The 22,474-nt window shown below is 37.6% G+C and overlaps 1 protein-coding gene across 1 annotated transcript in view; it reads right to left on the bottom strand.

The window, feature by feature from the left end:
* LOC103710849 (N-alpha-acetyltransferase 35, NatC auxiliary subunit) overlaps positions 1–22,474 on the bottom strand; it is a 28,525-nt gene that overhangs the window by 3,038 nt on the left and 3,013 nt on the right. Inside the window, 14 exon segments of the mRNA XM_039130106.1 lie at positions 216–420; positions 519–614; positions 4,960–5,027; positions 5,030–5,090; positions 5,211–5,345; positions 5,684–5,824; positions 5,991–6,047; positions 6,050–6,119; positions 6,121–6,263; positions 9,807–9,889; positions 12,675–12,825; positions 18,933–19,100; positions 19,182–19,340; positions 20,624–20,691. Coding sequence (XP_038986034.1) covers positions 216–420; positions 519–614; positions 4,960–5,027; positions 5,030–5,090; positions 5,211–5,345; positions 5,684–5,824; positions 5,991–6,047; positions 6,050–6,119; positions 6,121–6,263; positions 9,807–9,889; positions 12,675–12,825; positions 18,933–19,100; positions 19,182–19,340; positions 20,624–20,691 — 1,605 coding nt within the window.

Raw genomic sequence — 22,474 nt, 5'->3', positions numbered from 1 at the left:
AAGTTAAAAAGGATACTAAACTGTGAGTGTTAGCATCCGTAATTTGTAGAAATGTTTATTTTCTAGCAATTTATTGTATTAATCATAAGCTCTAAGCTCTTCGGTAACTTGATCCTGTTGAGGGGCAATACCAGCCTAGACATGAAAATAGTATGCAAGCTCTAGGAAATCATATGCAACATGGTATCTTTTGCAAATGGAGAAACATTACTCACAGTTATCACTGTTGGCAGCTATCCTCATTTGCATCTTTTCCAAGAGTTTTATAAAGACCACATACATATACCAGTAAACCATGCAGTAATCAATGGGAGAATAAAGTTCAAGCTCAAATCCCAATGTGAGAAACCGAGAAGCAATCCAGTAGGTCTGCTCCTGTGCCCAAATAAGGAGATGATTGGATACTTTCATGCATATATTCTGCACAACAGGTAAATATCTGTTGAAATATGAATAAGCAACAATGCTGATAGAAATAAAGACTCCAAGCATGGAATGTTGTTCAAAACACAAGTTACCTCATCAATTGAGACATTTAACATTTCCCCGAACTCCTTTTGAAGGCAGCTCCATGTAAAACAGTATCTGTCAAGTCCAAGTTCATCTTTTTCTGTCTAGATGAAATAAACCATTGCTGTTCATAGCATGAATCTATCAGAGTATATGTTAGCAGGTAACTATGTTAGCAGGCTACTTGAGTTATGTGTCAAAAAGTATAACTCATTGGCATTTAGAAGACAAGATGCCAACCTATAAAACAGAAAATGTGTCAGTATGTACAACAAAAATAATGCAAAATAATCACAAGCAGCAGCAAGAACAAATGTTTTAAGAAAATTTGCATAGGAGTAAAGCTGAAAATATTATCATTTCATACGGGGAAAAAACTTGTCCTGGTTTTTACCAGATCCTGACAAATAAGATAAATTGATATGTACAAAAAGTCCGAAATAGAGTTGACAATCACTAAAAAACCTAAAGAGATATTCTATGGATACTGTCAGACCTCCAACATATAGAAGCTATATCATTATCTCCATGAATTTCTTCTAGCCAAATCAAAGAACCTATGCAAACCAGCAATGTTATCTCCATGCACTAAACATTTTCAACATGTAGCTAGAAAAGCCAACATGTAAGAAAAATGAATTGATCATTAAAGCATGATTGGAAAATTCACATTTCGGACTAGTTACGGATTACGGAGATTTTTTGATACAAACCTTGGTCTTAATGTGTCATTATACTGCAGGAAATGGACTTGGAGAAATCACGAGTCCTAATGACATTGGTGAAAACTCAAGTTGATGGTTTGATGACATTCATGCCGGGCATTAGTGTTAATTTGCTAAGCTGATAAAATAGAAAAGAGTTGTTGGGAACATATCTGTAGAATGCAATGATGCAGGTAACGGAACAAGAATAGAAATAGGTGATAAAGACATGATACAGGAACTGTAGACTTACACGGAGAGATTAAACGACTTGAATGTGAAATCATTGAAGTAACACATACACGTACAAAAAAGAATAAAAAGACAGAAGAACAAAATAGCACACATCAAATGGCATGTCTTCTTTTCTGCTGCTTTATTCATTTCTACTTCTCTGCTATTAAAAAAAATCAAATAATATCATTTTTTTTTTACAAAATCAATACTTCACCACTAATTTTGTCATTTTCCACATGTTGTGGTGGAACGTCATATAGGAGAATATTGTTTTGTAGGGGCAATCAATTACATCTACTACGGCCAGATTACAATTGGTGATCATAAAAACATCAAGTTGGAAGTTTAATTCCATAAAAAAAATAGTTAGATAATGTAGTCAGGCACATGCAAACATGAATATATATCCCATGCATGTCTGTACGATTTATACATACATTATGTTTATATGAGTGTGTGTGTAATAATTTAAGAGGAAATGTGGTTGCAGAAACCATGAAAAGGATATAATCTTTGAAAAATAAAGAGAGATGTTTTGGTAGACCATCAAATGAATTAGCTTGAAATTAAGGTAAGAAAGCAAAAGGTTCAGATCGTGGCCAAGCATATGGCCGTGAACAAGCTGTAGAGAGCTTGGGTTGTTCAGTCTTGGGTCTCCGATATTGATTGCGTGTTCAAGATCGGCTTGAATTTAAACCAAGCCAAGCTGTATGTCCTCAGGCTTGGCTCATAAGCACTTAATCAGCTAACTCTCGAACTAAGCCTCAGCCTGGGCCTTATATTTATATTTCCAAGCCAAATACTGTTTAGGCCTGGCTCATCATAACCAAGCGTTTGAAAAAGCTTAAGCTTGGTTTCTTCTCTAGTGAACAAGCTTTAAATGAGCCACATAATGAGCTAAGTGCAAGGTCACGCACAACTTCGTACATTTGCACCAATACCATAAAATTATCTTAAATGGATGAAAAAGTAGGCTTACTCTTAAAAAGGAGAAAGCATAGCAAAGATCGACAAGCCTCTTACAGTAATGCGGGAAGCTAGGCTAGTACAGTGATGTTTTGATGAGTGGATTAGTAATTCGATTATGTCAAACCAAAAGTCTATGAAAACCTCTGACTTTAATCAAAGATCTGGAGTGGAGTTAACTTGACAGAAGATTAAGAGAAAAGACACCAAATGTATATAAAGACTAGGCATCAATCAATGAGGACCCATGAGAAGGCTATAGAAGGATGAGATTAAAAGGCTGTGAGCATTTTAAGTTAAGTCTCTGCAAATGCCTAAGTCAATAACTTGTATGTCCAATAAGCCAAATGGTAGATCACCACTTTCATCAGATGCAATTGAAATATTATCATGCACAGGTCAACTAGTAGTGAACTCAAAATGAAAGCATGAAGGCTTGCAAGATGGATATATCAGATGCAGGCACCACTGTATTTAATCAGGAATCAAGGATAGTAATTAGGAAAATTGACAATATGAATGCAGAGTGGTATCAAAGAAAAAAAAATCATCCATTAAATTTTCCAAAAGGGCAAAAGTAACCCAGGAGGGCCAAAAGGTAATCGGAGAAGAGATGGAAAAAAAGCTTATAGAGTCAACTTGTTGCATGAGGATGAAGTGATAAATCAGATATAAAGGTATGAACATTTGATAGGGACTATAGAAGAGCTCCAGAATGAACAAATAAACTAGTCAACTAAGGAAGAGAACATACACAAAGGAAAGGAATGCTTTAAAAAGATTACAACTGATGGCAAAAGTCGAAACCAAGTTACAAGAGTATTTCAAAGCAAAACCAGAAGATGAATCATGGTTTGCATGGCCAAGAAGAGGTAGCTCACAGCAGAAGAGGGAAAAGTGCAATGTTTGACTGCTTGGACGGAAGAGGTATAAAAAGGACCCTAAAGCTAAGCTATATATATATTAGGCAGAATGGTGCTGTAGATGTGGAGAAATAAACAAAATCATTTTTCAGACACCACCTGCAGCCACCAGTATGGCTCAAATAATTGATTCTACAGCCAGTACCAGAATTCATAATAGATATGAAAGAGCATTAAGTTTGTTTGTGTGATTATCATGAAGTAGGCTGGCAAGAAGTGACAAAGATATTGCCTACTTGGAAAGTCTAGCAATACAACAGCTTAAACAGTTTGAGGTGATCTACACAAATGATAGATAGCAGACAGTAACTTTCAGATGAAGATACGCTAAGTTTTCGGAGGAAATTTTTAGTGATACTCTGTGGTTGTACCACGAAAGTTGCAGAGAAAATGTTTGGAGGAAGATGAGATAACAAATGGAAAGTGATGACTCAGTGTATATACTTAAGCACTAGACTGTTACTGCTTACAAATAATGCAATTATCAAATATGAAATGTGTATATATGCACCAAGGGCATTAATCTATAAATTATCAACATCACTAACAATGTGATTTTAAAAGAAGAATTTTTTTTGCCTTATCCAGGAAATTGATCTATGTATCATGTGGATCAATGTAGAATGACTATTTTAAAACCTATTGGATAGAGGGAACGACGAGAAGAGAAAAAGAGGAGGGAAAAGAAAATACCCCTTTTGTGAGAAGAGATAGAAGAAAAAGTAATTTTCTCTTGTTTGATTAGATATTTAGGAAGGAGAGAAGACAAAACTAAAATACCTCATTTGGATGGTAAGCCAGGAGAAGAGAAGAGGAACAGAGAGAAATGATTTCTTTTCCCTTGTACTAAAAATTCTTTATTTTCTTTTCTTCTCTTCTCTCAAGTTCAAAATTCTTTTATTTTCTTTATCTTCTCTTCTCTCATTTCCTTTCTTTTCTTTCTCTTCATCCTTATGTATCCAATCAGGGCCTAAGATCTCATTTTCATAAAACTCATACTCAATAAGACTGCACCTATAAATTCAGGCATCATAGGTGTGTAGTTTGAAAGAATGGATTGGAGTAGCACATAGCAAAATGCTATACTAGTGTCTAAACTTGCATTTTACTGCTAAAAACAACATGTATTATCAATGGTATCAAATATTTTCCATACATTCAGTAGCATGTACATTTATTTGATCAATGGTAATCTCTACCATTAGAGGAATTAAAAATTGACAAAGCAATTCACGAAATAGGTAATTTTAAGCAAGCACTTCTTGGTTTTTTGGCTTCTTTGATATAAAATTTCAGAATTGCAGTGGAGATGCCACTGTGCATTCAATAAGACTTAAACATATCCTTCTTTCAAGACATCAGTTTTAAGAAATGGAACATAATTTCATTTTAAAAAAATCGCGTATTCTGCACAAATAGATATAATAAACATGGCCACGGGCCACACTAATAGCCATATTGCAATGACGAACAGAATTGAAAAGAAAAAAATTACATGCAGTGCCACAAGCTGGAGCAACAAAATGGGATATTATGGCCACAGAAATTAAAGTTAAGCACAAGAAGTCAGAGTCATGTTATGTCCAAACAATAGAAAATAAGACATATGGATGGAATACATAGAAATTTCTTTTATTTGCATAGGACTGACCTGTATGGAAATAAACACTCCAGTCCTGTAAGATCTTCCAAGCTTGCGTCGCTGCCATGCAGAGTTGCTACAAAGAATTTTAAGCAAGTTGATCACCAGCTGCAGATTTGTAAATGCATGGAAAACATAATTAAGAAAATGTAAGATAAATTGTACTTAGAGGAGATGATTTTTATCTATGAAAACAACAATAAAATCAGTACAAACAAAAACCCTGACCTGACCCTAGCTGCACAACAAATTCATTTTTCTGAAATTCTTGATCTTTGCAAGTTCTGGTAATGCTAAAGCCCTAGAGATAACATCATAAAAGAAATCCCGCCCATAGAGCTTCCCATCTTGTACCAATAGAAGCTGTTCACCAGATATTGGATATTAATGAAGATGAGAAGAAAATAATGAGAAAAATATGGTGATATTTTTAAGTACATTGATAATGACTCCATGCCATAAACAGCATTTTTTGCTCATAAATAAGCTTGATAAATGCATATAATTTTTACAACATGAGAATCTGACAAGTGAAGCAAAGCAGAGGTCCAGAAGGCCTGCACAAAAAATTTCTACATAGCTCATTAATTCATTATACAGCTTGAATGCACACGCATATATCCAGGGTACACACATGCACTGCAGAAAATGCACGCACACACATGCATATATCATGGCTAAAATTAAGCACTTTAGCAGACCTGCAGATAGCTCTTGCAACAAATCAGGTTGCGATTTTGGAACTGGACCACAGAACGCAAAGTATCCTCAAGCATTGGATCCAGAGTGAAGGCACATAGGAAAACTAAATCATGCAAAAGCTTCTCAAAATACGCAACTGCCTGGAATATGAAATTGAAATATAGATTACTGAAAAGATTGAAATATCAAACAAGTTCTCTTTGGCTTGCTAAGTTCAAAAGCCTAGAATATCGCAAATGAAAGATAGCTGACATACTGACAGAATAATCGACAAGTGCATTGTTTAAGCCAATTTTGGGCACTTACCTTTTTTCCAGCTAGAAGTCGGATTGCACGTGGTGGAGTTGGAGCAGATAGTCTTGCTATTTAAACTAACAATCAAAACCAACAGGTCGGCAACCTGAGGCAGTAGTGCTATTTTCTATCTTCTTGAGCAGATCCATATGAAATAGATCTGAGAAATTCCAGAGATTTATATATAGAGGCCAGCTCAGACAAGCATGATGCGACATGTTTTCGAGCCAGCTCCAAACCTCTGCCTTGAGGTTTCCTCAAGCACATGAGAACATGGTAAAAGTGCTGAATTCAATGGAAAATAGTCAGTACATTAGCAAGTAATAGACCAAACAAATAAAATATCAAATGCAGACATTTCGTTGCATTAAGTTTGTATTGCATCTTCTTTTTTGTTTGGACAAGCAAAAACATGGAATTCAACAGCAGAACTAATCAACAGATTCGGTCATTAAAGTAGATACAAATAAAATACTGTCCACTCACAAAAGAAAAGAAAATCATCTACTAATAAGTCCAGATGACCATGGTATCTTTATGATCCAAACCCTTACCCATTTGAGGTGGGCCAGTAATGAAGCATAACCAAGGTTCTAAGTACCAAGATATTAATCATCACAGCAGGTGTCTGATATCAAGATGAACCAAGATATCAATTAACTCTGCCAAAATGGAAAGGTGCGGACATGTTGGAAAGAACCTAGATACTCTTAAATTTCTTGCAAAATATTGGAACTGATATATCAATATCTTAGCCAGGTAATATAAGATTAACCAATGTTATTAGGTATTAACCTCAGTATTTATTTATGAAAATTTCCATTAAGGTAGTACAGGAAAGGTAGAAAAATCTCAGTATGTTCATATCATATCAGCTGATATTCAGGATATGTTGGGTCATATCAGCCAAGACAATAAGGGTTGGAATTATAGACATATTGTACCAGTGAATACCCGATAGAATAGAAAGCAATATCTTGGTTGAAATCTTGGCCATGATAAAAACCTTGAGCATAAGTCGAGAAGGCTTCATAGAATGATTTAGCATATTTTTTAACATTGATGGTTAATCCAGCTGGTGTTTTGAACAGAGCCACCTACTGTTCAAAATTTAAGCACATCAACCAAGAAACATCACCCCTATTCCTTCTCCAGGCATACAAAGAGTTTGGAGGAAGAGGGAGATGAAATTGGGCTGCATCCACCCAAAAAGAGTTAAATAAAACACAATGCACTTGACTTCAGCTAATTTGAGCCAAAACTGGAATAACCAGGCTCAAAACCAAACAGGTACAAGGCTGGACCATTGCCTTACCTCCTTAACTTGGGCACCAGGGCTTGCAATACCAGTTATGATACCATGCTGGTACCATGTTAGTACAAGTGTCGGTATGGGTCAGTTCGGTGTACCAACACTCGGTGCTTCCCCCTACCAAGTATTGTTTTGGTACCAGTATGGTATGCTATGCCTGGTACAAGGTAGTATGCACCAGTATGTCAAACCTTGTTGGGCACATTCTCTTTTTACATATGACTAGCTTGATTTAATTCAACCCAAAATATAAGCTACATCACAAAATATACAGCACAGAGGTCTGCGACTATATATTTGATGCAATAAGTTCATTAGTGCTTCAGGAAAACAAATAGATATTTGAGACAACCTATTGTAGTATAGTAAGCAACTTGGCAAAGGGCAAATTTATCCTTTTTATTCATCAAAGGTCACACTTAGGCATGTCTTGAAGACTATTATGCTAAGCGAGTGCAAATATAGGGCTGCAAAAGGATCGGATTGACCGGCTTCCAATCTGGAAAAACTAATTCCCATTTTGAGTGCAGACTGGATTTGGATAACAAAATTCTTAATCGGAAACCAAACCAACCCGAACCAACCCAAACTAGCATATATTTCAGATTCCTCCTTGAATATAAGAAATTAGTATTCAACTTTCAGCACAGTTTGCCAACAATTAGTGCAGTTAATTGTAACTATATATGGTTATCAATCAAATCTTACATAGAATATGTTTGGTAATGTCTCCACATTGCATATTATTATTTTACTACATAATATGTTATAATTAGGTAATCAATTTGTATATGTTTATGATGATCTATATCAAGATTTTTGTTGACCTGAAAATCCAATGGGCCAAGGTTTGTCGTTTCGGTACCCGGACCCTGTACAATGTGTCGGTATGGTATGGGCCTTTTCGGTATACCAGGTGTCGGTACGCCACTCGTACCAGATACCAATACCGACCCAGTATGGTACAATGCCCCGTACCCCCAGTTCGGGCGGTATGGCACACTATGCAATGGACTGATGAAATTAATATTACCCGATCCAATCCAACCTAAATGAAAATGGATTAGGTTCGAGTTCAATTTTTTGACTTGATTCAGATATGGATTGGATTTGGATTGTGCCTATCCCAATCCAACCCAACCAGCTTGTACCCTGTGCAAATATGACAACTATAGGACTGGTCTTAACCCTCTGCATTCTTGATGCCAAATTGATCGATACGCAAGCACTTTAACAACATTAGCTTGTAAATTTTTTTAATGATCAAATTAGCATAATTTAGCAATGAGTGGAAAATGTCTTTTCACTCACATACTCTAGAAAATCTTTTCATAAAACTAACAAACTTTCCAAGCTCAATTCTATGCTATAATTTTTCAATGACTTCTGACAATTGCTCCACATGGTGAAAAAGTTGGTCATCTGGTCGTCATTAAAACCTTTTGGGAGAGTTAATATAGCAACCAATTGGCCCTATTCTACTATATATACATAATAGCATACTTGTTCGGTGTGATGCGCACAAATGTATTCGTTTATTATTGTATAAATTTGTAAATGGAATGTGTTGTGTATTTCTTCTGTATGCGCCAAATCGCCAGTGTGCTCTATATGTGTATGCAGACCTTATAAGTTCTATAGAAAAATAAATGGTGGACAATCTAAATTTACTTAATAGAGAATCGAAGCCATTTATGATCATATACAAAATCTAAAATACTAAAATCATAAATCTATTGTTTTGGATATTTATTATTAATGCATCGAGTAATACAAGTTCATTTTCGGAGGTTATGTCTACAAGCTATTAGGGGGCACATTCGCTATAGGTATGTTTTGTATCAGCTAAAGTTGTAATAGCACAAACGGTCAACCCTGAGTTAAATATAGAGTGGCACCAACAATGAATGACCATGAAATTTGACTTCCTAAAACCGTTTAAAGATACAGTTGGTCAGACATTGTTTGTATACACATGTCTGTATGTAATTAAACATTCATATGCCTGGAAATTAGCCATGTCAGACACCTGCATTCATGTCAACAGTCTACTTTGACATGGATGTGAAGGCAAAACCCACAAACATGGGAGCTGTGTCTGAGTTTCTTTGAGGCTCATGGTCTACAGTTGTTAGCAATTCTATTCTTCAAAATATACATCCAGGTGCCTTGGTATTGCTAACTATTTACAATTATACCACAATATTCTACAGGTTTGCCAACTATTTAAATTATACCACAATATTCTAAAAGGGACTAGTCCATGCATATGACAGAAATAAAAGAAGATGTGTCATACATGAAATCAATACTCCAGTGCAATATATATTCCTAACTGAAACTTGCTAACAAGATAATTAGTAAACAAACCCAAAGTAATAGCTAATGAAGCAACCGTCAACACCACTTTTTCCACAAAACACAGGTTTTTTTTAACATCAAACAAGTAGTTGACTTCTACACTAGATTAGATCAAGTCAATTCAATAACATAAATCAGGAAACATGGGGCAAGACCTTACGAAAACGTAAGCGGCACAGAAGAGCTCTGCAGCTAAACCCTCTTCCAAATCAGGATTGGTCCTGTAGAGACTCCAAATCTGCAATCACAAAATTTTTATAATCATATTGCATCTCCAAACATGCATGGCTGTAAATTTCCCCTACAAATGATATAATAATCAAACAAAAAAAAGATATTCTGAACATTTTTAAGTGAATGCAAACTTTATCCAAGACAAAGGTTATACTCCGCTATTTTTGCTCTCAATTGTTCTTCATGTTTTACTTATCTTTCCTCTTTCCTTATCTAGATCTAAAATTGGATTATGGTTTCCCCAAAAGAGTCAAAAGGCCTTTTATATCCACTACGATTACACGTCATACCATTATGCCACTATGAATTAAATCATCCAACAACTGTTGTGATTGGCGCACTATTTGTATCTCTATAGGGCTATTCATAGGCTTCAAATAGTGAAGTCTAAGGAATTTTGATAGAGCAATATGAAAAATCTGCACTAAGTTTAATATAGACAAGAATAGGATAGAGATAAAATCATAAAATAACTAACAAGTATATGTATCAAAAATGGCACTTGGATGAGAATCAATGATGAATGTTCAATCATTAACATCACTTTGCCTAATTTACTGTCGTCATAAGCACGTGGACTTTATAATTCCAGTAACCAATAAGAGGTGCCTTAGAGGTTGTTTAGTTGTTGGTTTTACTAAAAACCAGTGTCTGCTATGCTGGTACTGGGCCCCGGACCAGTCGTCCGGTGGCACGGGTCGGTACAGACCCGCATCGTGCCGTGTCGAGTCGTGTACCGACACAGTAGAAGAGGTGGGAAAAGAGGGAGAACAAGAGAAAGAAAAAGAGAGAGAAGGGGGAGGTAGGCAGAGAGCCAGCGGACGGGCCGAGGAGCTGCCACACAGAGGAGACAAAGGCCGGGGAGCTGCCGAGGAGCTACCGCGCGAAGGAGGCAGAAGCTAGGGAGCTGCTGCAAGAGGCAGAGCCCCTCCTCCACGATTCTTCAGCCTCTGCCTCCTCCGCATGGCGGCTCTCCGGCCTTCACCAGTTGGCCTCCACCTTCCTCTCTCTTCCTTTCTCTCCCTCTCCCTCTCCCTCCCCCACTCTCTCTTTTCCTCTTTTTTCTTCTTCTCCCCCTCCGTCGCCGATCTCGTTTTCGTTGTTGGAATCTTGCTGGTCCGCCACCGGTACGGCTCGAAACGCCCCGAACACAGTTCCGCCGACCATGCTAAAAACTATTCTCATAAAAGCCAACTTTTCTAAAAAGAAGTCTTTACATATGTGTAGCTACTATTTGTTTTATTTAGTTTAAAGTTTGGAGGGAGAGGGTTCTAGGCAAGCTATGCAGAACCGTCCCGAACTGCCCGGTTCAGGGCATCTCGGGCCGTACCAGTGGTGAACCGGGACGATTCCGCCATTAATATCAAGACGCCTCTCACCGTCGCCGAAGAGGGAGAAGGAGAAGAAAAAAGAGGGAAAGAGAGAGAGAGCGAGGAAGGGAGGGAGAGGGAGAGGAAGGAAGAGAGGTCGGCCAGCCAGGGAGCCTCCGCGCAGATGAGGCGGAGGCCGGGGAGGGCGCGGAGGCAGGGCTCCACTTTCGATCCCCTATTTCGTTCGAAACAGGGGCCCGAAGGGGGCCCTTTTATTTTTGCCTTAAAGTCGGCACTAGATTTGCCCACTTCAACTTAAAAAAGGCAAAAATAAAAGGGGACCTCTCCGAGCCCCTGTTTCGAACGAAATAAGGAACCGGAGGCCGAGCCCCGTCTTCACATCTCCCTAGCCTTCTCGTCCTCCGTGCGGAGGCTCCCCAGCCTCCTCCTCCGCACGGAGGCTCCCCGACCTCTATCGGTCGGCCCTAGCCGGCCTCTTTTCCTTCCTCTCCCTCTCCCTCTCTCTCTCTTTCCTCTCTTGTTCTCCCTCTTGCTCGTCTCTTCTACGATGTCGGCATGGTGCCCGGCACCGATTCCTCCATCCTTGGTTCTGGGGGTTAAAAATTTGACAGAAAAAACAAAACTAGATGCCTAAAGCATATATTCAAAAAGGTCCATGACAAAAGTTGCATTTTAATAAGTCATATGGATAGGCCTTTAGTTTTTTGGTGTTGTCTAATTTTTTAATAATTTTAGTTTATACAGAAAAGGATAGGTTTACTCGGAAACAATTGATGGCATTATCATTTATTTGAGGAAAAACGGGGACACGGCGCATTTTCATTAAGAAAAATAAAAAAAAATGATACAACCTGCAAAGCAAGAAGATAAGAGAAAGAAATTGATAATATTGCTGATTATGAGCAGTAATTAGTACATTCACGAATCTTTGGCACAGACAGATATATTTAGCAAAACTATCCTACAACCACAATCTATGAAAAATATAATTAACATTCTCAGCAAAATGGAGAAAGCCAAAGAGATAAAGATCTCAAGCCACAGATTTAATAATTGATTCATTTGAATAACAATCTAATACTCAACAAGGCGGGGATAGATTACAATCAATAAGATGCAAATAAGACAATAGATAATCAAAGTGTAAGCTTAAAAAAGAAAAGATAAAAGTGGAATGTTTTTAAATAGTGTGCCATAATTTATTAAAGCTTAGTCTAATACTAGCACAAGAAAACTGAAATCATGTATACTTTGTCAGAACAAGTTCTTTTTGTATTAAGAATTTTTTTTGATTTTGTAGGATTAATAGTTTATCCTATATCAGCATGCCTCGAATGAAAAGAGTAACTAAATATACTTCTCTACATTTGCTAGAGAAATTTGATTGGATTGAAAAAAAAATGGATAATAGTAAATACAGATACATAAAATCGACCCAAGGGTAAGATTGTTGGCTACCTTCTAAGGCCTTCTTCTTAGATGATGGAGCCTTACAAGCACGCAATTGACGAGAAATTGTTTCTTCAACTGAATTTAGAATCGATAAGCATTTTTCATCCCCCTCTCCTTTCAAGGGCAAGCCATAAGCCATTGTGAAAATGTCTTCTTCCTACCATTTCTCATACAAAAATAAACCCTTAAATATCATAAACAAGTGAACAAAGAAAAACAAAGAAATGGATTCAATTGTCAACGATTTAGATGTAAGAAATCTAACTCTTTAATTTCTATTACTAATCAACCAATCAAGTAGGGAAATACAAAAACAAGAGGACAAAAAGTTTTGGAACGGTAAACCCAAGATAAGCAACATAATATTAATAGCTGGATAAGTGACATATCAAGAATGATTATATATAGACCATGAGAAAATCAACTATACAGATATGTGAAGTTAAAATAAATTCTCGTCTTTTTACTATGAGACTACCACAAAGATAATTTTCTCAAACATCAACAGACTTCAGTGATTTTTTACCTCGCTGAATAACTGGATAAGCTACTTGAGAAAATATTATTAGAAAATCATGTCAGTTTTTTCTTTAAGTCTACAATATAATTTACAATTAGTTGGTATTCTTCATAAGTCATAACCAATGGATAGATGTACCATTGACCATTAAAAGATATGCCTATTTATGTATATTAGTAAGTAGTAATATGATCGTCTTTTATATTTGGAGCCCAAGAGGAGAAACAAATAGTATCACCATATCCTCCTCTTACTCCCACTAGAACTCATGTTAGTTTGAATGGAAGTGATATCACAGCAAATTGCCCCTAAGTAGGTATAAATTATCACTACAAGCCTCTAGAACTGGTTGTCCCTGCATCTCCCAATGCAACCGCTGGAAGTACCAATTCTCTAGCAAAGAGCTGCTTGGTTGAACCAAATGGAATGACAATAATTGAAAAGGATTTTACCACTAAAATTCCAACCATTATATTGAAATTGCTTCAGTAATGGATGGAGAAGAGATAAAACCTCATTCAACTTAAAAAATTATGGCCTTTTTAAGGTAAAAATGTATAGATCATGTTGATCTAGCCTTGCCATCATAATTTTAGTTCTTTGCCATTAAGAAGTACATAAATGTACAGAAATATCATCAACAAAGCCAGCCTGAATTTATGATCTAATGAGAGCACAACTTCCACCAACCAAGAGGTGTAATCAGCATTATGAATTTAGAGATTGCCTTTCCAAACATTTACGTTACTGACCATGTTAGAGGAATGAAGCAAGGGAGGAATGAGTCAGTTCGAGTTAACTTTCCATATAAAGCCATTTAAACTCTGATCCAAGCCCGACCTACCTCACCAACTGATCAGACAAGGCTGAACCAAACACAGCAGCAAGTTGACAAACCCAACCTAGAATTGACCCATCTATCCACTGTGTGGAGGAGGAGAGGAGGGAAAAGGGGAAGGGCTCAGAAGAGAAAGGCAAAGGAACTAGCTTGACATGGCGTGGTTGTCCAACGATGAATAAGGTGCGGCTTGGCAACAATCTTAAGGAAAAGATGGGGTTCCAAGAAGGAGAAGGTTGATAGTGATTTCTATGACAGTGACCAGATGGCAAACATATCAGTGGATGATGGCGGCAGTGGTTGGAAACTCAACAAAGATGAAGAGTAAGAAAGGGGGCGATTGGGGATAGGAGAGAAGGAGAAGGAAAGAGGAGAGGAAGGGAAGGAGAAGTGGGAAAAAGAAAGGAAGAGCTAAGAAAAAAAGGGGATAGGACGTGAACGAGAATGGGAATTAGAGCCAGCAAATAAGATTAAGGTTTTGGAGACCCAACATTCTGATCTCTTTTTTCCTTTTAATATAAAGCATGTGCACTTTAATTATGTTTTATGCACTACTTTGTTGGTTTGCCTAGAAACTAAATCAAGGGATAGTATTCATTCAGAATGGAATTGTTATAGAAAATTTAAATAATGTTTATACACATAATGATATCATGGATCATATACCATCAATCCAAACCAACATGACCACCAATAGGTCAAGTTTGCCTAACTTGATATTCAACATGTGGTCCAACGAGTTTGGTTTACGTTGTGTCAGGTGGGGCATATGTTCCAGGTTCGAATTGCCACCCTAGAATGGAAGAAGGTTTAGATGTTGCGTTGCATGCCCATATACTCCGACTATAGAAAAGCACTTCAACGAAGTCCACCAAATGTTGATAAGAGATGTCATCATTTCTTTTAAGAAGCGAAGGAATTGGGGAGTAGAGGGGAGGTGGTGGAAGGGAAAAGGACAAGTAGATGGACTAGATGATCAAACAAGAGGGAATGCCTGGAGGAAGTGAAGGAGAGGAGGTGGATGCAGAAGAGGAGAAAATGGCATGGAGGAAACTTGTAGAGGAGGACATGATGAATTATGGTGATTTAATTATTAACAAGGCAATTTAGAACATAAGAAACCAATCTTAAGAAGAACATGGACCCTTATGGTATCTCATAAAACCAATTTTTGGGCTTTATGATAGCTTGTTTGCTAAAATTCGATTCACTATCTTATAAAGCATATGGAAAAAATAAATTTAGATTTTATAAAAAAATTGTTTTCATAAAGACAGTTACAAAAAATAGTGTCTAATTAAGGAAAAACAACCTACACATGGTTCTATCAATATAACTAGCATTAGGACATGTATGAAGGAGCAAATCACATATTTAAGACTATCAAACTTCCAAGTGAAATGGCCTTATGCTAAGCATAGTCCTTTAGCATCTCTATATATGTCCCTAGGGATTGAAGTGGGCCTAGGGTGGCATGAGGCTTGTCGAGTTGGGCCGGCTTTGAGTCGAACCGCGGGCTAAGTCTGAGGTAGTTCAGGTCAGACTTGGGCCTAAAAATAGGACCTGAAGAAATTTTGGGCTAGGCTTGGTTAATACTTGGCTCGCTCGAGCCCGACCAAAAGTCCGAGCCTGGACTAGGCCTGAAGCCTGAGCCCCAAACCAAGCCCAAAGCTAGATCGGAACCAAGCCTAAACTTGGCCCGCAACCTAATTATTCTCCACCATCCATTCTTTCATTCAGATAGATAAACCTCTCTTTAGAGCCAAAGAGATCTTTGAGGTTTTACGGCCATAGCTAGAGGAATCTACAATGGCAGCAACATTGGGAATGACCTAATCTCCCTCTAAGATAACTATTAATTCAATTTGAGAAGAGGAGGGGATCGGTCTCCATCGATAGAAGATTATGCTGACAAGGAGACAGGGCAGAGCATTGGTAAACACCAAGGCAGCATTCATCCCGGTCAGAATCTCCGACCGCCGCCACTAAGGTGGACGAGTGCGAGGTCCAACCCAGACAATGAGACCACATGTGACTACAGATATTCGACACGACAGTGAGGTGCTCAGACCTATGACCGAGGACACCCGCAACCTCTGACGAGCCTTAGGCCCAAAACAACTTCGACAACTTCACCGATAGCATCGTCGCTGCAACCATCACCTCGCCAGTGGGCGACTAGAGCTTGCAACAGTGGAGATTAGCCTAGCTAATGCCACTGGATGGCCGGAATATGTTCCTATGGTTGTTGGCAAGTGAATTGGACAAATCCGAGTTCTTGACTAAGGTAGTGGAAGTGATGTGAGGGGAGAGCACGAGAAGAAGATGATGAGAGCAATGGTTAGAAAGGCAGATTAGACTAGGAAGAAGCCCATCTTCAAACTCAACCTCTCTACAAGACTCCTCTATACAGTATTCCAAAAACGAGACCCCAACTCCACTGCCGCCTCCCCAATTCCCACAATCCGCATTGGCATCAAGTATAGCACCGCCTACCATAAAATCTACCTCAGCTCCAAAAGACTTTCCTTGACTGCCCTACCAATTGTTGCACCTCTCAATCTCCAACCATCTTTCCACAATGACAACTCCCACTCCATCAGTGGCAAGAACCAAGTCGGCCCAATCTTTTGGCCCAAATAGACTAATTTAGGTCAGGCCGATTGGGTTCGGCCTAGCCCGAGACTAGTCTCGGGTTCAAGCATAGGTCAAGCTCAAGCCAAGATTTTGAAAAAAAGAAATGTCCATGCCTAAGCCTAGGCTAAAGACCGAAAAAAATTTCGCACTAGGCTCAGGTAGGGGCATGGCCCTCCAACCCTCATGTCATAAACAATGTTGTTCCATTTTTCAAATTAAAGCTTCATACCATGTTACACAAAATTATGTATTGTATGCATATAAGATAAAAATATAGAGTAAATATTATTTTTAATTTAGAGTAGCTACCACATTGGATAAGCTGCCTCATAAAACATAATAACTATCGATGATTGGCTTTCAAAGGGAATTATGTAATTGATTCGGACTTTTCAGTTGAACGTGGGTAATACATTAGATCAGGGATTGGTGGAAGTCAACCATGTGCCCATTTTGAGGTTTGTTAATGTCCATCCAAGAGGAGGAAACCCTATCAACAATAACAAAATTTTTAAAAGATATATCCAATTGTTGAACCAAACAAGAGCATGGAACACATTTTATAGCAAAAAAAGATAGAAACAAAGTATGCTGAATCGGGCCGAACCACCCGGTTCACCCCGTAATGCATTGAACCAATGCAGAACTGGGTCGGTTCAACCCTAATTTTCAAAAACTACCCCAAAAGGCCCTGAATCGCCTAGAACCGGGTGGTTCGGAGTAGAACCAGTGGTTCGCACCGGTTTGAACCGATTCGGGCCCCCTCCCATATATTTGAATGATAGAAGGGCCTAAGAAGTCTCAAGAAGCCTTCACATGCCATTCTTTTTTTCTTTTCAAACTCACCCCCCAATTCGCCAAAAACACGGTGATTTCGATGATTAAAGGAGGATCCAACCCAAAACAATGTACAATGGCTCTCCCCTACCTCATTTCATCCCTCTTTTTGTTCAACATTGAAAATATCAAAAAAATTCCAAAATAAGGAGAGGTCATGCCAAAATTTATATGTTATAGATCTATAGATGATCTACACGATGTGACTAAAATCCTAAAATCATTCAAAAAATTGAAAAAAAAAATTATTACCATTCATTGAAGCTTAGAAGAGATTGAAAAAAATTGGTGTGCTAGTTCGGAACCGGCTCGCCACCCGTACTGTATGTATGTCAGTACGGTCCCAGTATCGGTTCGGCGAACCTTGGATAGAAACTTATGTCTAAGATACTAAGTATTCTGCACAAATGATAAATTACGTGTTCGAAGTTAGTATTCAAAGGTGTTAATGAAGATACTCCCAACATACATTGAGTGGAAGAAAAATATTAATATTTGAATGCACCTGGATCACTACATGCACACAATAGCAATGTAATAAAAATAAGGATTTGAATGGATGTCTATGTAGTATAATTAGGATGGCATACATCTAGAACAGGTAAATAAGATATATTTAAAAGCTATAAAAAAAGAGGAAAAGTGATAAAGAAACACATACAATGGCAATGTCTTGTAGAACAAAGAGTTTAAAGAAAAAAAAAAATTGCTAGAAGAAGGTGCTGACTTTGTGGCAAAATAGTGAAAGAAACAACTTAAACATGGTTGGAAGTTGCAAAAGAAGAATGTGAAAAGAATGAGCATGGAAAGGATACAAATTATTCTGCATGATTATGAAGGGCCTCCCAGATTTTTCAGTTATGGTTATGATTATAAGGGAAGAGTGTGGTACAGTGTCCTTTTTCTCTTGTTTTTCAATTATCAAAATCTATATATGAAGTTCTATGCAGGCATTAGCTTCTAGATGAGAAATAATAATTTATCAATACATCACTCAAGTAAGTTGTACTTTGAGGGTGAGACTTGGCACAATGATAAGATTGCTCCACTATGCGACCTATGTGTCACAGGTTCCAAACACGGAAATAACCTCTCCGCATGTGGGGGTAAGGTGCGTACATTAAACCAATTATTAAAATCTACATATGAAGTTCTATGCAATTGTTAGCTTCTAGATGAGAAATAATAATTTATCATTTACATCACTCAAGTTTTACTTTGAGGGTGAGCCTTGGCAGTTGGAACAATGATAAGGTTGCTCCACTATGTGGCCTATGTGTCACAGGTTCCAAACATGGAAACAACCTCTCCACACGTGGGGATAAAGGCGTACATCAGACACTCCCTAGACCCCACAGTAGTAGGACCCTCATGCACCGGGTCGTCCTCTAAGCTTTGAAAAGAAAGGAGAAGTCTATTGGCATAGACATACCTCATGAGTACGTGCATCAGCGACTGCCGAAATGATAGCATTACAAGTAGCACGTGTTATTCTACAATATGAATGCAACAAGGCATGTGAAGATGTTCTTTCGATCCTCAGAAGATATATGCACGAAAAGACAGTCTGTGCCAGTGAATGACCCATATGCCACGTTGCCTGCCAACACAAAAGGTGTTGAAAACATAGAATCTTATGATGCCAAGCCAATGATTTCTAGTACAATAATCCTAACAATACCTCACATGCTAAAAGATGATCCATGACATCAAGAGTTCGTTGCACATCAACAGTTCTGTCCAAACTGAGAGGAATTGGAGCAGCGCCATTTTCTATTGCTTCTTCAACAGAGCAATATCCACTGTTCTCAACTCCAGAATCCATCTTTGGATCCATTATCTACATCAGAATTTTTTTAAAAAAAAATACAGTCTCAGCTAGCTGTCCAGGAAGGGCCCAGCCTGGAAAAAAAAAGTAAAAAGAAAAAGGAAAAAGAAGTATACACTAACAAAGAAGTTAACAAAGATCATAAAAGATGGTCTAAAGATTTGAGCTTATGAAGAGCAGGGAAGAAAAAAACATGACTATTAATATATAACGATGGTTGAAATCCACCAACTGGCTGTAATAAGGAATTGGTATATAAAATGACCTTGGTTAGGAATTAGTATCAAACAACAATGATCTGACTTTAGGACCATAAAACATGCTTCAATCATCAAAAGGATCATGAGGGAAGCAAAATGTAACCTGAAACTAATAGCCTCATAATATTTCCATTTAGTATTGCTCCCAGAAAATGACAAAAGATTGGACATAGCATAAAATGTTTTGTCCCCTTGATTTTCTAAGTACACCAGCTCAACCAGGAACATCTCATTAAACCGCCACGTTCAAATCAAGCTCACATTTATATTTAAGCATGGTAGATGGATATATGAAAGACTTATGGATGATCTATTCGATTACAAGCTCCCAGGCTACTATCATATCTAGAGAAAAAAAAGAAAAGCAACTAATTTTAAATTAAACATCACTAAGAATAACTATAAGTTGCAGGCGAAATAATTATGATGTACACTATACACTAATGACTTGTTGATATGATACAACAGCAAAAATAAAATACACAAATGTGCATGACATGTGATTATAGCAAAGATTATGTAAAGATTGTGGAGCAGCTAAGAATGCCATTCTCAGTATTTTATTTTTTTTCCTAGATATATATATCCACTTTTATGCATCTTAGCAATTTATTAGTTTATCATATGCCACGGCAAGCTCATCTTCGCATATCAAGCATGTAAGCTGATTCAATACTATCTGGATATAACATGTTAAAATGTCCATCTATTGGCATAGTAAATAGTTTGCTTTTGATGCTTGTGTGACCTAAGGTATTCAAAATACTGCAACTTGGTGTTTCAATTATGTTCATGAGATTCAACAAACTGAAAATCCTTATTCAAACGGTTAGAATAGAAACAAAGTACCTAAGCTAGATGATATGGATAATAACAAACCACCAGTGGATTATTTTGTATTTTGTCACAACATTAACTGAACGAATCTGTAAGCCATAAAAGTACAATAAATTCAGAGACATGCATTCCGAGCATGAGTACAATAAGACACCAAAGATAAATGAGTGAAGAAAAACATGGGTAACTACTCAGTACCTCCAATGCAGACATGGCAGCAAAGAGACTAAAGTTCTCTCCATGTATAAGTTCTCCATCCTGAAGATCTATATGTATGAAATGTTAGAGAGAGAGAGAGTCACAGAAATACTTCTTGTTGGAGCAGACATAATCCATATCCATGCCTGATATCTAGGAACATCCCACAGACAAGATATATTGACACGTGCATTTGTGTGATATCTATCAACTGACCATGGTACAACAGATGGTATGACACGGTTGAACAACAACCGCTAGGTTTTACAAGAGTTTAATGCACATTATATATATGCTATACATCTTTAAAAATGCTGATAACGAAAAACGAAACTTAATTTTAGGAGCATAAGCAATTCTTCGTTTACAAATATATAATATTAATCTAATTGAACATTACAGGGCTACTTAGATCTCCAAAGCATTTAATATAATTCTAAAATTGTATTCTAGTCATTATTCTCAATTTTCAAAAGGATATATGCAGAAATAGGAAATAATCGGTCCGTTTAGTGAGAGGCTATGCCTATGAGGTTCCTCATTGGCCTTGGTGCAGGTCACCTCTTTCCCAAAAATCTCTTCTCTTGGGGGAGAGCAGCCACCACTATAGGAGAACTCCGCTAAAGTAGGCTCCTTTGTCAAGCTAGTCAAGGGATGGATGCGCGGTCAATAAGCAAATCCTACATGCCTTTTTAGAGCTTGGTCTCAGGCATCTTCTCTCCAAAGCCCGCTCTCACAAATGATAACCGACTAAAGTCAACAACTTCTTCATCTACAGGTTGCTTCATATATCAGGAGCCAAGATGATGTATGATGGAATGGAAGAAGTTTCTTCCAACTCCAACATTCAAATGCAGTGACCCATCTTAAATTCTAAATATTGACATGAAAAAGGATGTTAGCTGCCTTTTCTATATAACATGATTATTAGTTTCTCAACCCGGTAGTTCGAAATACTCCTTTGCATTTCCGTTTATTTAAGCCTTTCTTTATCCAACCATCTACAGCTCTTGCTTATAACCTATTTCTAGCTCACAAATAATAAGACAGGTTAAAAGGACCGAACTTACCAAGTCTAAAGGGGCTGTTCACATAAGTTTTTTTGATGCTTTATTAAAGTGTTCCAGATGGATATTCTTTTAATTTAGTTTCCTATTAAAGAAAGAGCATGTTATGGTAACTTCTGATTAAAGGTACCAGTGGTTGGTTGACTAGGTCTAAAAGATGAAAGTGCCCAATTTCAAGTAGCTAGCTAGATCTTTGACATTAGATCTTGCAATGCTTAAAATGTTCTGAATTTCAGAGTTCCACATGATGCATCAATACTATTTCAATACATCTATCAGTTTCTCACATGGCAATTATAAGAATAAGTAAAACCAAAACTTGGAAAGAAATTATCAAATGTAGCATAGGGTTGTAGGCTCTACTAGTACTCACCCAGACATGTCCAGATCAAAGTGTTTTATCACAAAGACTTCAAATTCCATAGGCATTATTGAAACACTTTGTTGACCAATTACTTATGGTAATGGCAAATTTCATCGACACATTATTGAATTGAAATTATAACCATAACTAAAGGGATCTTCAAAACAAGGTATGTCATCTCGGTACCGGGCTCCGCACCAATGCCAGACTATCACTATGTCGATACGGTACAGTACAAAGCTCATTTGGTGTACCAAGCCCTGCACTAGTGCCACCCTATCACTATGTCGGTACGGTACAGTACGGCGCCCATTCGGCATACCGAGTATCTGTACGGCCTCTGTATAGTGTAACGGGACTCGGTACTGTGTACTGGTACCGAACTAATATGGTACGTTCCATACCATCCGGTTTAGTACA

Source organism: Phoenix dactylifera, chromosome 1, assembly GCF_009389715.1.
Source record: "Phoenix dactylifera cultivar Barhee BC4 chromosome 1, palm_55x_up_171113_PBpolish2nd_filt_p, whole genome shotgun sequence".
NCBI classification, from domain to species: Eukaryota; Viridiplantae; Streptophyta; class Magnoliopsida; order Arecales; family Arecaceae; genus Phoenix; species Phoenix dactylifera.
This window is presented reverse-complemented; position numbering and strand designations above follow the sequence as displayed.